General features: G+C 44.1%; 1 protein-coding gene across 2 annotated transcripts in view; it reads left to right on the forward strand.

Moving 5' to 3' along the window:
* ascc3 (activating signal cointegrator 1 complex subunit 3) overlaps positions 1-13,642 on the forward strand; it is a 174,477-nt gene that overhangs the window by 32,169 nt on the left and 128,666 nt on the right. For both annotated transcript variants that reach the window (XM_049027147.1, XM_049027146.1), the window contains exons 6-8: positions 2,957-3,164; positions 5,586-5,721; positions 11,169-11,294. In XM_049027147.1, coding sequence (XP_048883104.1) covers positions 2,957-3,164; positions 5,586-5,721; positions 11,169-11,294 — 470 coding nt within the window. The remainder of the gene's footprint in view (positions 1-2,956; positions 3,165-5,585; positions 5,722-11,168; positions 11,295-13,642) is intronic.

The following is a 13,642-nucleotide window of genomic DNA, read 5'->3' on the forward strand; positions in this document are numbered from 1 at the left end:
TGCTGGTGTTTCTCTCTCTCTCGTTCTCATTGAGCTGTTAGGACATACGTTCCATAAACATCACATGTACTTCAAGGGCAGTTCTGACTTGGATCTCCATTGCGACACCCATGCCAGGTGGAGGGTCGTGGATGGTTGCCGATTGCATCTTGTCAGCTTACAGGTGTCAGTGAGAGAGTGTCAGCTTGAAAATTGTTTAGTTTCACCCATAGTCTTGTCTTAATAATGGATGAGCTCGCCTGTACTGTCTGGTGTAGGACACAGCAGTGAATATCTACACTGTTAGGGATGAAGCCGCGTCTGCTAAGTGGCTGCATTGTGCAGCCGGTCGCCTCAGCAGGGCTGAATGTGAAATCCCTGCGCATTCCTGCATTGTTAGCCCACATTGTGTGTCTCTCCGAACGCCGCCGCTCTCTGAGACGTCTCTTTCTCATTTACCGGCTTTTATCTTTCCAGCCTTTGTTTTATTCCAGGTTAAATGAGACCATCCAACGGTGTCAGCCTTGTACGACAATATCTGGGCTGCGGGGGCAGCCTGCTGCGCCGCTGTTATGGTCTCACAGCGGCATCGTAGGGCTGGAGGGCGAGCAGATCTGCTGAAAAACCTGTCGGAGGGTAAAGATGCTGATGAAGTTTACCCCCGGCATAATTAGTGGGTCCGCTGTTGTATTTGTTATTAAGGGGACTGCTCTAATTAGCTCATCCAAATTATGACTGGTCATAACGCTGCTGGAAGGCTGAGTTGGCGCCCGGCGGGGCGGGGCCTGTGGCGTGCGGCTGCTTCTGACAGGGTGATGATTGGGCCATCACCACGGCCACCTGTGGACATGACTCACTGCTGACAGGAGCCGCACTGTCTCCCCGCAGCCTCTCTCTCTTTCATTTTCTTTCTTGTCTCGCTCCCGTTTCCAAATGTGGAGAATAGAGAGGCCTCTGACCTCTGACCTTGGCGAGACAGGATGTTGGATGTGTGGTGATGTCTCCGGGGGGCCCATGCTGTTCACTTTGGAAATTCAGCTCTCTTGCCGCAGGGGCGGGGCCACAGGGGCAGCGGCCCCAGCTGAAAGCTCATTGGTCCCCATAGTACCGTTTCCTCTGTCACTCACTGATTCAAAACACATAACTGGCTGGCGATAAGGTTTGCCCCTTTATATGAATTATGGCCCCTCTTATGCCCCTCACCTTAAAAAACTAAAATAAAAATCTTATAATCGACCCTGTATTGCTGACCTGCTGGCCTTTGCAGAATTTAATAAAGATATGATGAGACAAAAGTTTATTGATATGAGTCCTGCCATAAATCTGAATGCAATCAGCTACTCTGTGTTTCAATCGGGGAGTCTATGGTGGTGGGGCAAGGGGGGGGCTTGTATTTTGAACAAGCACATTATATTTATCTGCTGCAGTGGTGCTGGGAAATGGAACTCGTACATGAGGGAGAGGCAGAGAGCTGTCCCGGGAACACGGCGCCATCTGCTCCTGTAGCTTGTCTGAAGGAGCCGTGCAGCGGGTTATCGCATGGGGGGGGGGCCGTCGTGAGGGATCATTCTGGAGTCAGTCTGCAGCATCGCAACCTTGCTGTGCACACGTACAGGCGCTGGTGCGTTTGGAGCCTGTCAGCCGCATGGAGGCGAGCCGTGGCGATCCGGCCAGTGCAGGAGATTGAGACGACTGTCTTGGGGGGGGGGGGGCTCTCTGCAGTCCTCGCATCTCGCCAGCTTCCCAAAGCCGCCCTGCCGCGTATTGAGCTGTTGAGCTTCAGACAGCCGAGCTGCCTTGCGGTGCTGGGTGGGGGGTAGCAGCCCCCTGTGTGCCAGGCAAACCAGGCCGTCATTCATTTCTAGCAGTTCTGTGGCTCTCGTTCGTTTTATTTCCAGGTTTAAGGTTTAAACACCAAGCGAGCCTGCTCACCACCCCCAGCTCTGTGTAGCCCGGCAACCCATCAAGTCGTAGTAGAGAACAGAGATTGTTGTCCTTCAAGACAAAAGCTCACAGTCTACATTTTAGGAAGGAGAAGTTATCGACGGGCATAGAGCCCAGGGCCATAATGGAGGCTCAGGGGGGGGGCTTGGTTGTTAAACACGACCTCTCCTGCCACGGCAGAGACGTGTCACTTAATTACACGGCCGAGGAGGAATCTGAGAGCTGAACGCTGCTGCTTTTCTGCGGAAGTGTTCAGGCTGAACTCAGGCCTAATGGTCAGCTCGACGTGCGCTTTTCCCGCCTGACGCTGTCTATATCGACATCTTAATCCCGCGTCATGACGTTTGGGTCATTAAGAGAGCACTGCACTGTTAAGCCGTGCAGTACAATGTCAAAGTGAGAGACATCACCTGGGCTTTGAGAGTTTTATGATCTTTTTTTTTCGCTTAATAGCAAAGCTTCCACCCATATAAGCTATGGGTATGGATGGTGGTGTTCTGGGTAGTGTTGGCTCCCCCCAACTCACCCAAACAAAATCCCAATAGTGTCATGTGTTACACTGTGTTGTGTTTGTTGTATGCAGGAGTAACTTCTACAGTCCTTGAGCTTTATCAAAATTTTAACAGCATCTTTTATTGATGGCTTTTTTGCTGCAATTATTTTTATTATTAGCATAACGCTGGACATAATATTGAATTAAATGTGATATTAGTTATATTAATTACAATAATCAGTCTTGCTAGCACTACTGTAATGGCATAATTTTGTGTTTTTACTGAAAGTAGTTATGAGTGATAATTATATACATAACATTTAATGATAGGACCATCTGAAAGTAACCTTTGTAAATTGCTGTGCATAGATTTGTTCATACATGTCAAAGGATCTGCACTGGACCTGCACTGGACCTGCACTGGACCTGCACTGGACCTTCACTGGACCGGGGAATCATGGGCCGACCATGTTGGAAATGGCATTTGATGAAAAAATTCTACGCGTGTGTGATGCGTGATTGTCTGGTTTCGGCCCACAGATGCTGTTCGTAGGGGGGGTGCTGAGGGGGGCAAGCCGGCCTACGGGTGCCAGGTGACCATCCAGTCAGAGCAGGAGAAGCAGATGTTGAAGCTCTTTAGGCGGGAGGAGAAACGCGAGCGGAAGCGGGAGAGGCGTGTCGAGGAGGGCGATGCCTCCGGCTCTGAAGCCTCCTTCCACTTCGACCCCAAGGAGCTGCGGTTGCAGAGGTACCTCCCACCACTCTCTCTCTCTCTCTCTCTCTCTCTCTCTCTCTCTCTCTCTCTCTCTCTGCTGCTCTCTCTCTCTTTCACTGTCACTCTTGCTCTCTCATTGCTACTCTCACTTCTGCTCTCTTGCTCTCTCTCGCTGCTGCTGTCTTTCTCTCACTCTCTCTCTCTGCTGCTGCTCTGTCACTCACTCTTACTCTCTCTTTCTCTCTGATCATAACTTCCGTTTTTGTTCTGCATTTCCCCTCCTGCACACTTCATCCCACTGTAGCCCCCTGTGTAAAGGATAGTCAGGTTAGCGTACTGAAGCAGGTGTATTGCGGTCATGTTTTCACGTCTTTTTGAGAGTTTCATTCCACAGGAAAACAAAGCGCAGTGATCTGTTTAATTAAAATCTGCTTGCCCAATCTGTGTGTTCAGAGAGAGGAGATTAAGGAGAGGTAAGCTGAGTGTGCAGAGGGAAGGGAAAAGAGCATACTTGGGGCTCCCAGTCTACACCCCCCCTCCCCCGGCAGCCCGGTCGCTGGGGATTGCTTGTAAGAGAGAGGCTCCCCAGGTGATCATGGAGCACTTGCCTGCTATGCTTCACTTGTCGACTCCTGAGACTGAAATATTCATGGAGGTCCTCTTAGGATATCGTTCTGTGCCTCACGCCCTCATTCATTACTCAAAATTGGCCAAAATAACTCTCCTGTGCTTGGGGGCGAGCAGAATCACTCTGGATTAATGATGTCTCTGCGTATGGGGTGGCCAGTGCCGGTTTCATTACCAGTATCCTGTTTTTACTTTTCTGTAGTTCCCTCTCCCTGAGGAATTCCAGACTCCCCCCACTGCCTAAGACAGGATGTAGCCATAGGCTGAGAATGGACACCTTTGTGCTTGTGGCACTGATGCATTACCACCTCTTATGTAACTGCAGGTAGTTCACAATTCTTTCAAGGATTCCGTAAAAAAAAAGCCATAGTGGCCATTTAATTTTGGAGGCTCTAGCAAACGCATGTGCTGATGAGCTGCAGAATATCTATACTTCTTGCAAAGTAGAGCCCCTGGCACATCCCATGGAAACTCTGGACCTGTCCATTATGAAACCGGAAGTAAGGAATGAGGTTAAGTGGGCCAAATAAACTCCTTAAACCTGTCCTTGTCTCGTTACAAATTTATAATGTGAACTTTCAGTGAGTCTGATGCTAATTCACTTAGAAGCTTTTTATTGCTGTTTAGAGAGCTGTTAACTGTGCTTTTATGGCTCACAGAGTTGTAGGACTTTCGGCGAGTCCCTGGTTTTTGTATTTGTTTTCTATTGTCTGTCGTCATTTGTGTCCTTTATGAGTCTGTCTCTGTAACGATCCCTGGTGTCAGTAGTAACTCTGTATTATGGGTGTTCCCGTGTCATTTTTAATTGCAGGCATGCTGCCGGAAATCCAGTGGTGTCAGTTATCATAGTGCCCTTATTGATTTTGTTTCAATGATCTGATGTATCAGGGGATCCTGTGTGTTCCAGTAGATCCTATGTGTCACTGTTGGAACTGACCCTGTCAAGTGGTCATCAATGTTGGTCATCTTTTCTGTGTAAATCATCATTTCTGCATCAGTCATCATTCCCGTGTCAGTCATTGTTCCCATGTCAGCACCGGTCGTCATTTCTGTGTCGGTCATCATTTCTGTGTCAGTTATCATTCTCATGTCAGCATTGGTCGTTTTTCCTGTGTCAATGTATGTCATCATACCTTTGTCATCGTTCCTTTGTCAGTGTCTGCTGGGGCTGGGCGATATCATCAGCTTTTCGGTACTATACCGATATTCACTTATTGCCTCAATTTCTTAAGCAGATTAGTAATGCACCTAAAATATGAATGAGATTTGTTTTGTGACACCCAAATGTTAATGTATAAATTCAGTGTATCTTTATGTATATTAAATTCAGTTAGCGGAGCACACCACATAATACTGTTTTTGTATACTATGCTTTGGTATACTTCAGTAGGATATGCAGTGAAAAAAGAAACAGCTTAGCAGCCACAGCATCATTTATAGAGGAGATCTTGTAGATAGATCAAATGATGTTGGTGGGGTGGTTTTGCAGATTAAAGTCCAACACATTTATTAAACATATGATATGCCGTTTTTATGCTGATTACTAACTTCTGGGCATCATAAAATGTCTAGGGGCACTACTGATCTGCTTAAATTGTGGGTGTAAAGAAATGCCTGTGCAAAAAAGGTGGCATTTGGCCAAATGTTTCACCCGTCATCTGAAGCCCTTTGGTTGTTGTGTGCGATATGATATCAATGTGATTTTGCTCAGCCCTGGTGTCAGTCATCAGTCTCGTATCAGTCGTCATTCCAGTGTCAGTGTTGTGCAGCATGTCCAGCTTGATGGAGGCTGCCAGTCTTGATATGCTCCTGTCACTGGCTCTCCAGGGAACAGGCCCTCCTTTCAGCCCGCCACTCCCCCGTGTTTGGCCGAGAGCGAGAGTACCAGCGCATCCGTTACCCACATGTGTATGACTCCTACGCTGAAGCCATCAAGATGTCTGCCTTCGTCGGAGGGGCTAAGGTGAGATGCTGCATCCGGACATTTCCTCAGCTGCATGTTTTAGCAGGGTCATAAGATGTCTTATCAATCTCGTGTGTATGTGTGTGTGTGTGTGTGTGTTCCTTGCTCTTCCATCCGATGAGCCTGTCATTTCTGTCTTTATTCAGAGGAATACGGGATACAGCTTTCATATTCCAGCTGTTGAAAATAGTAACATAGATTAAAAAAAAAAAAAATCCGCAGAAGAGTGCCTCCAAAAATAGGGAATGTTGTAACATGGTTGAACATTACACACCTGTGTCTTCAAGCTCTCTGCCTAAGACATGAAAGAATGGCCCAGTTTTGGACTAAATTGTACATTAAATTTATTCAGTTATGGATAGATATCAATATTTTATTTACCAATATTTAGAACATAAAAGTTCTCATTGATACTGTGCATCATCAGTACTGAGATTACCTACAGCTTTTGGGTTTTAATCAGTTTAAATTTTTCATTTTTTTAGCTTCATTTTCATTTCTGACAGATTCCTCTTCATTTGCATAAACTAATTTGAAGGGCTGTTTTTTGCTTTTAAAGGTAGGTAGATCTGCCAGCTACCCGGATCTGTGCAGAAAATGCGTTTTAATCGCTTTTGCACTCTGTTTTTTTAGATCAGGAATGCAATACGATGCAGTTTAGTCTCATTTCATGGCCCTTTACTGTCTTTAATGGCCCTCTAGCACCTCCTTTGTCAGAGTTCTGGATGTTCCGTATTATATAATGTATATGGGTCCACAGCCTCCTATCTCCAGTCATTACTGCAGACTGCAGGAATAAGACTGACAGATTCACAGGGAGGTTAATGAGTAACAGAAGGCAGTGATTGTGTTGTCAGATTTGATCATAAATGTATTGTGGTAAATTGACAGAAAGAAGGCCAACAAGACATTGAGCAAACAGGAGGTTGAAGCTTAGAAACCAGAATGACACAAAGATCAGGTCACTGGCCTAGACGCTGTCGCTGAGAAGTTAAAGGCTTTTCTGTGCTTGTGCCCTTGCATTAAGCCATAAGCGGCTGGCACGCCTCAGACTCCAGATGGTTAAATAACACATCAGCACAAAAAATACATAATATTGTTTGAATTGTTATACTTATTTTTGTTTCAGTTGTTAGAGATGATCGAAGTATTGCCAGATATGTTCCCTGTAATGGAGAGTTCTACCTCATGCTGTACCTTGGTGTGCTGTTTAATGAATCATACCCTGTCCTTAATTCCCTGCCACGTTTAAGTCCTTTTCAACAAGACACCAATATTTTATCCCTTTATTCCTCATATGTGCAAAACTATTAGATGCGTGTCTTCTTCAGTATAAAACTCTAACTTGGTGTCATGCACGACTTTTCAACGGCACATACGAGATTCTCGTTAGCAAAGCATAGCGGTATACATAGATATGCTCTCGGTGTAATTATGAAAATGTTTTCCTCTATTGCTTCCTGATAGTCTGTTTTTATCCAGCTGGAAGTGTCCAGCTCTGTTATTTCGCATCGATCCTTAAAGTTTGGCGCACTGCCCTGTAAGGCCGCTGTGAAGTCACAGGTGCCGTATTGGCGTAGTATCGGAGGTGGCTGCTTCATGATGCGCTGTGTGGGGATGCACAAATGTGGAAGAACAAAGGAAGGTCGTGGTGGCACCACACCATCTGCCCATTTCTGCTCTGCATCAGTGCTGGATGCTCCCAGCTGAGGGAGTACTGGTATGTGATGGCATTACTGGTTAAGCTTAATGGTGTTTGTAGTTTTGGCCATTACAGATTTGACCACATGCCATTTCTATTGTTTCTGTCAGAAAATAGCTTAAGTGGTTATCAGCTGTGTGGCTCAGTGGTTAATGCCGTTACCTCTCACCTTCTCCATTGTGTGCATGTGTGTGTGCTTGCGTGCATATGTGCTTGCGTGCGTGCATGCATGCGTTTGCGTGTATGCTTGCGTACATATGTGCGTGCATGCATGTGTGGGGGTGTTTATGTGTTCTCTCCTTATAGCATGGATTTACTCCCAAAAGATGGCCAGTTAGGCCTGTAGATGTTCCTGAGTAGTGTGTGATGGTGTCTCTCAGAGTTGCTGCATGGACCCTGCGATGGGCTGGAACCTTGTGCCCTGTACTGCCTGGCATAATGAGCCACCTGTGACCCTGACCAGGATAAGCGGTTGGAAGAGGGATAGATGCGTCTTACACTGGTGCAGACTGACTTCAGGAGTTTTCTCCGTTGGCCAGGCGCTCTATAGCCGATAGACCTGCATCAGGAGTGCCCACCCTGTTGGCCGGTCTCCGTGTTTTCAGGTCGAGATGACTGAATATGTCAAGCCACCCCACCTCCGCCCTGGGTCAGCACCAGTTACCCGGGCTGCTATTTATTTGTTGCCAGTCAGCCCTTGGTGTTACATACTGGAAATGTGAATTATCTTATTATAGTTGATATTTACTTTAACAAAATATTAACCACAATCTATAATATGAAAATGTAATACAAACAAGCGTTCTTAAAAATATTATGAGCTGTAAACCAGTCACTCATGTATTTAATATACTGATTGTAATACGCAACATAAAGTCACAGTGTTGGATTATTACGATACAGTGTGTGTTTTATTGTGGATGGATGGAAGCAGAAAGCGACAGAAGGAATTAGATTGAATTGCTTGTTTAAGTATGTTTGCTGAAATTTTTGGAACGGAAAATGTTACCAAACTGGTTATAGAAGCACTGCTCAGCTGTAGTGAGACTGTCTGCCACACATACACATACACACACACACACACAGAGTGTATTTTTACTTGTGTCTGCATGGTTACGGAGGGACCAAGGCTAAGAAAGTAGATAGCATTCTTGAATTTAAGTAATTCTGGTGTCGTCTCTTCTGCATGCTGCTGACAGATGCTGACGCTGCAGTGTGATAGATGGCAAAATAAAAATATACTTTTGTCCAGCAGTCAAATGAAACACTCAACCATGATGCTAATTTGAATTGCTTCAGCAACGAAAGCTATATAACCTGTAGAAAGCAGCTGTCACTTTTATACTTCGTTTGCAGGTTCTGCATCACATTTGACTGGCCTTGCCACTTAGCGTTAGCTGTAAATATTCTGCTCTTTCTTTGGTTTTTGACCCTGTGTACCTGCCATTCATTAGCGAGAGGTTTTCTTGTAGCGTCTATTTAGCAAACCTGTAGAAGGGACAGCAGGACCTTCACAGTGTAGACAGCACATTTACTCGTTAGGTGTTTTCTCAGCTGACTTCCGGAATCTGCCGCAGCAGGTGTGGAAGAGGCAGCACAGTGTTGCAGGGAAACGCACCAAATTACTTTCCCCAGAATAGTTTTGTAGCACATTATCACATTATTCACATTGTAATTGATATAGAATTTATGAATTCGCAAAACCACTGAATAAGCTGGTTTGCCAGGCCACACTAGGAAAGACAAATGATACATAGCCTGTAGGCTTTCTTGGGTTTATTTATATTTTACAACACCCAAAAGAGTCATTCTTAAAGAAATTCACATATTTCTACTAGTCGTACTGGTTCATGTTGATTGTAGTCAGCAAACAGGACCTGTAAAATATTATATAAATACTAATTTAAGTTGTTTGTTTTTCATGACACAATGTGGAAACATAAAATACTAACCATATTGGAATGTGCATACTGCTCTTACCGTTTATTGCTTACATTAATGTAAGTGACAGTTCAGGTATATTTATCAGTTTTTATAGATATGACCCCTGAATGACTGATGTGAAAATTATTTCATAAGTTAATAAATTAACAATTTTTAACGTGGATCCTGGGTAATTATAGTCTATTTGAATACTTTGTGTAAAACGTATCATCCATTTAGTTTGACAAATTCTGTTTTATCAGGCTCTGAAAATATACAAATTAAAATGGAATAAGGCAACCACAGTCTTTATTAGGACATTGTAATTTTGATAAATGTCATGTCAGTATATCATCAGTCAGAAAAATATAATCAACAAAAGTCATTTCATACCAAAAATAGGCCTGTCTGTGTGTGTGTGTGTGTGTGTGTGTGTGTGTGTGTCTGTGTCTGTGTATATGTGTGCATATATGTATGTGTATCTGTCTGTCTGTCTCTCTGTGTGTGTGAGTCTGTGTGCATGACGATGTATATATGTTTGGGTGTTTGTGTGTGCCTGTCTGTCTCTCTGTGTATAGGTCTGTCTGTGTGTGTATATATGTGTGCGTGTATGTATGTGTGCCTGTCTGTGTGTGTATATATGTGTGCGTGTATGTATGTGTGCCTGTCTGTCTGTGTATATGTGTGCGTGTATGTATGTGTGTCTGTCGATGTATATATGTTTGGGTGTTTGTGTGTGCTTGTCTGTCTCTCTGTGTATAGATCTGTCTGATTATATCTGTGCGTGTCTGTCTCTCTCTCTCTGTGTGTGTGTGTGTGTGTGTGTGTGTGTGCGTGTGCGTGTGCGCATGTCTGTCTGTGTATTTGAGTGTACAAAAGTAAAATGCAGAAAGCCTCGTCTTTTGTTTGGTTACTTATGGTTAAGGTTAGGACTGGGCAGGGTTAAGGTCGTCATGTTGGGATTAGAACTTTCCTGATAAAAATGGATAGTCCCCACAAAGATATAATTACAAACCTTTGTGTGTGTGAATTTTTATGAGGTTTCTATAGGTACTGTGTTTTTCTCCTGTTGTTCAAAAATATACCCATGGCATGTACTGTGTCCCCAGGAATGCCCTGGTGTCTTATCCGGGATATATTCCCAGCCCTGGTATATTATCCTATGGTATATTCCCAGCCCTGGTGTCTTATCCGGGATATATTCCCAGCCCTGGTATATTATCCTATGGTATATTCCCAGCCCTGGTGTCGTATCCGGGGTATATTCCCAGCCCTGGTGTCTTCTCTGGCGTATATTCCCAGCCCTGGTATATTATCCTATGGTATATTCCCAGCCCTGGTGTCATATCTGGGGTATATTCCCAGCCCTTCTGTCTTCTCTGGGGTATATTCCCAGCCCTGGTATATTATCCTATGGTATATTCCCTGCCCTGTGGCCTGTACTACAAAGCGGGGTTACTGGTTCATCGGGGTAACTTGTCAGGTTTAAGGTAGTTTGGGCAAAATGTAAGTGAACGAATATATAGTCCATTTAAACTGTGGTACCTTAAATCTGATAGGTAACCCCGATAAGCCAGTAACCCGCTTCGTAGTACAGGCCACTGGTGTCGTATCCGGGGTATGTTCCCTGCCCTGGTGTCTTATCTGCTGTATATTCCCTGGATAAGAGCTTATGGAATATGGCAGGATACTGTTAAACCTTATGCGTTGTTCACTGTAAATTGATATTTTGTTGTAGGCATCGGTATCAGTTCCCCCATTAAGGTGTCACTGTACTGTTTTGCAGTTGTTATTGAAGTGATTTAATTTGTTGTTTTCACAGATGCTCTTGCCTGAGGGCATCAAACGGGAGAACAACAAGATGTTTGAGGAGGTGGTGATCCCGCCCACCGAAGCCATGCCCATCGGCTTCGAGGAGAAACCCGTCTACATTTCCCAGCTAGATGAGGTTAGTTCTGTCCCCTGGCTTCACATGGAACACCCCCATTCCCCCAAGTTCTCGTGATGAACCCTTGGTGGCATCTCGTCTGGCATGTCCTCACTTGTTTTCCCTTCCTGAGAGTGATACAGGTGGAGAACACAGTGATTCCACAGTGAGCGCAGTGATTCCCAGACTGTCTCCTTTTCTCACCAGTGTGTGCACGTGTGTGACTTGGCGCATACCTTCATATGGTCTGTTCTTTTCAGAGTTAGGGTTTATGTATCTGTCTGTTCTAATACACTGTGATGGATTTAATGTCACTGTCAGGCACTCACCCAGTGTCTTTGTCACCCTCTGTAGGTATCGTTCCTTGTTGTGCCTTCCAACATTTGGCATTTAGGTTATCAGTATCATCTAGGGCTTCTGCGATTAGTCAACGTAGTCGATGCCGTCAACGCTGAAAATGCGTCTATCAATATTTTAAATCAGCACACCTTTATGAACTTAAAAACATTTCGGTTCATTATAAGAAATGTTTTCCTATAATATCACTATATAATTATGGATGTATTATCACTAAACAAAAAGGTGGTTTTTGCGCTGTGCAAAGTTCCGATGGTATAACACAGCGACACTAGTGCTATGCACAAGCACCTGAAGGGAAAATGCTCAGGAGCTGTTCTGGATGAAGGACCGCAAGAGTAGACAAGACCGCCATGTTGTCTATTGATGTTTATTACATTATTAGTAGAGAATTTTTTAAAGGCATGAAGTTGATTGCCTGCTACTTTAGAATCTCCATTGAATATGTGTTTGAGAAAATGTTTTGGTACCAGTTTGTATGTTCGTGCACGGTTGGCTTGTTGGGACCAGTGTTGTTACCGTAAAATAAGACTTTAATGGAAACCTAAACTGTTTTAAAAATCCATTAACTGAAATAAATATGAAAATTATAGTTACCAAGAAAAGAAAACAGTGCTGGACTTCATTCAAGAAAACGCATCGCCCCCCCACCCACATCTTTTTACTTAGTTCAACCACAATATCTCTTCTTTTAAAAGATGTTGTAGTTGTTAAGCTGTCCCTTTCTATACTGCAACTTTAATACTTATTGCTTCCATGATTTACCAAAACAATAGCATATGGCGCTCCACTAACGGAATTTAATAAGCATAATGATACGCTGAATTTATACAGGTTATTGACTTTCGGGGATCACAATATGCATCTCATTAATATTTCATGCAAACTTCTATTCTCTTTATCGAATTATGGGTGAAAATAATGTCCATATAGTGGCAAAAAGCCAACGTCCGTTATCTAAATCCCTGCAGTGACATATGGTTTTGTAGTTGTCAAAATAATTTTCCTCCAGAAAATCCCCTGACCGTTAAAGTTAATTTTAATCGTTTAAATTAATCGACCAATCGGTAAAATAGTTCATAGATTAATCCATAGAAAAATCATCGTTAGTGGCAGCTCAAATATCAACCTTCGACATTAAGATGACCATATACTTGAAACTGACGGAATCAGTGTCGTTTCAGCAGCACAACGTCGTATGACCCGTAATCACCACAATGATAACCATTTTGACGCACCACCCATGCAGAATTCTGACCCAACCCACTGTCCTCGTTTGGCTGAAAATAATGTGATGCCACGGGGTTGGTCAGCAGGACTAATTATGCGGTTACTGGCAAGCTTTGCAAAGAGAGCCTAGCTGCAGGCGCCTGTAGAGTGGAGCTCCACCGGAAATACGTCACTTCCACAGGTGACACGTGATCTTTAAGGACGTAAGGTGGAGCTCCGGTTAGGGTTTATTCGCTGTGACACAGAGTTGAGGTCACGTATTTCCGGTGGAGCTCCACTCTACAGGCGTCTGCAGCTGGACCCTCCTCCTTTGCACTGCACTGCACTTTAAATGGTGTAGATTAATATGTATATTTGTGTATTTCTGTTAATAGTAAATGTCATAACCGTGTCATGTTTGTTGTGGAATGCACATTTTGTTAACCTGCAGTGACGGGTGTCGTGTAAATTGTTAGCTTCCCTGTCTGGGCTGCTGCTAGTATTAAACCTATAGTGACTGAAAAAAAAGAGAGCAACTTCAATTTTAATAGCTGTCATCCCCTTTATTAGAAGGACTGACAGACTCGCCACGATACATTTATTTGTGCTCGTCATGTGGGTCTGCTGCATCGATAACATTCCGCGCCCTCTAGGGTTGTGGCATTACAGCGGACAAGAGAAGTCGTGGCATCTTTTTTTGAGTGTGCGATAGATTATTCTCTCTGATGATTGATTCGGTTTTGTCCGAATGTTGTTTAAAGTATTCTGGCACCTTTACTTCTGGATCTCCCAGCTTTCCTGGA

Source organism: Brienomyrus brachyistius, chromosome 9, assembly GCF_023856365.1.
Source record: "Brienomyrus brachyistius isolate T26 chromosome 9, BBRACH_0.4, whole genome shotgun sequence".
In the NCBI taxonomy this organism is placed as follows: Eukaryota; Metazoa; Chordata; class Actinopteri; order Osteoglossiformes; family Mormyridae; genus Brienomyrus; species Brienomyrus brachyistius.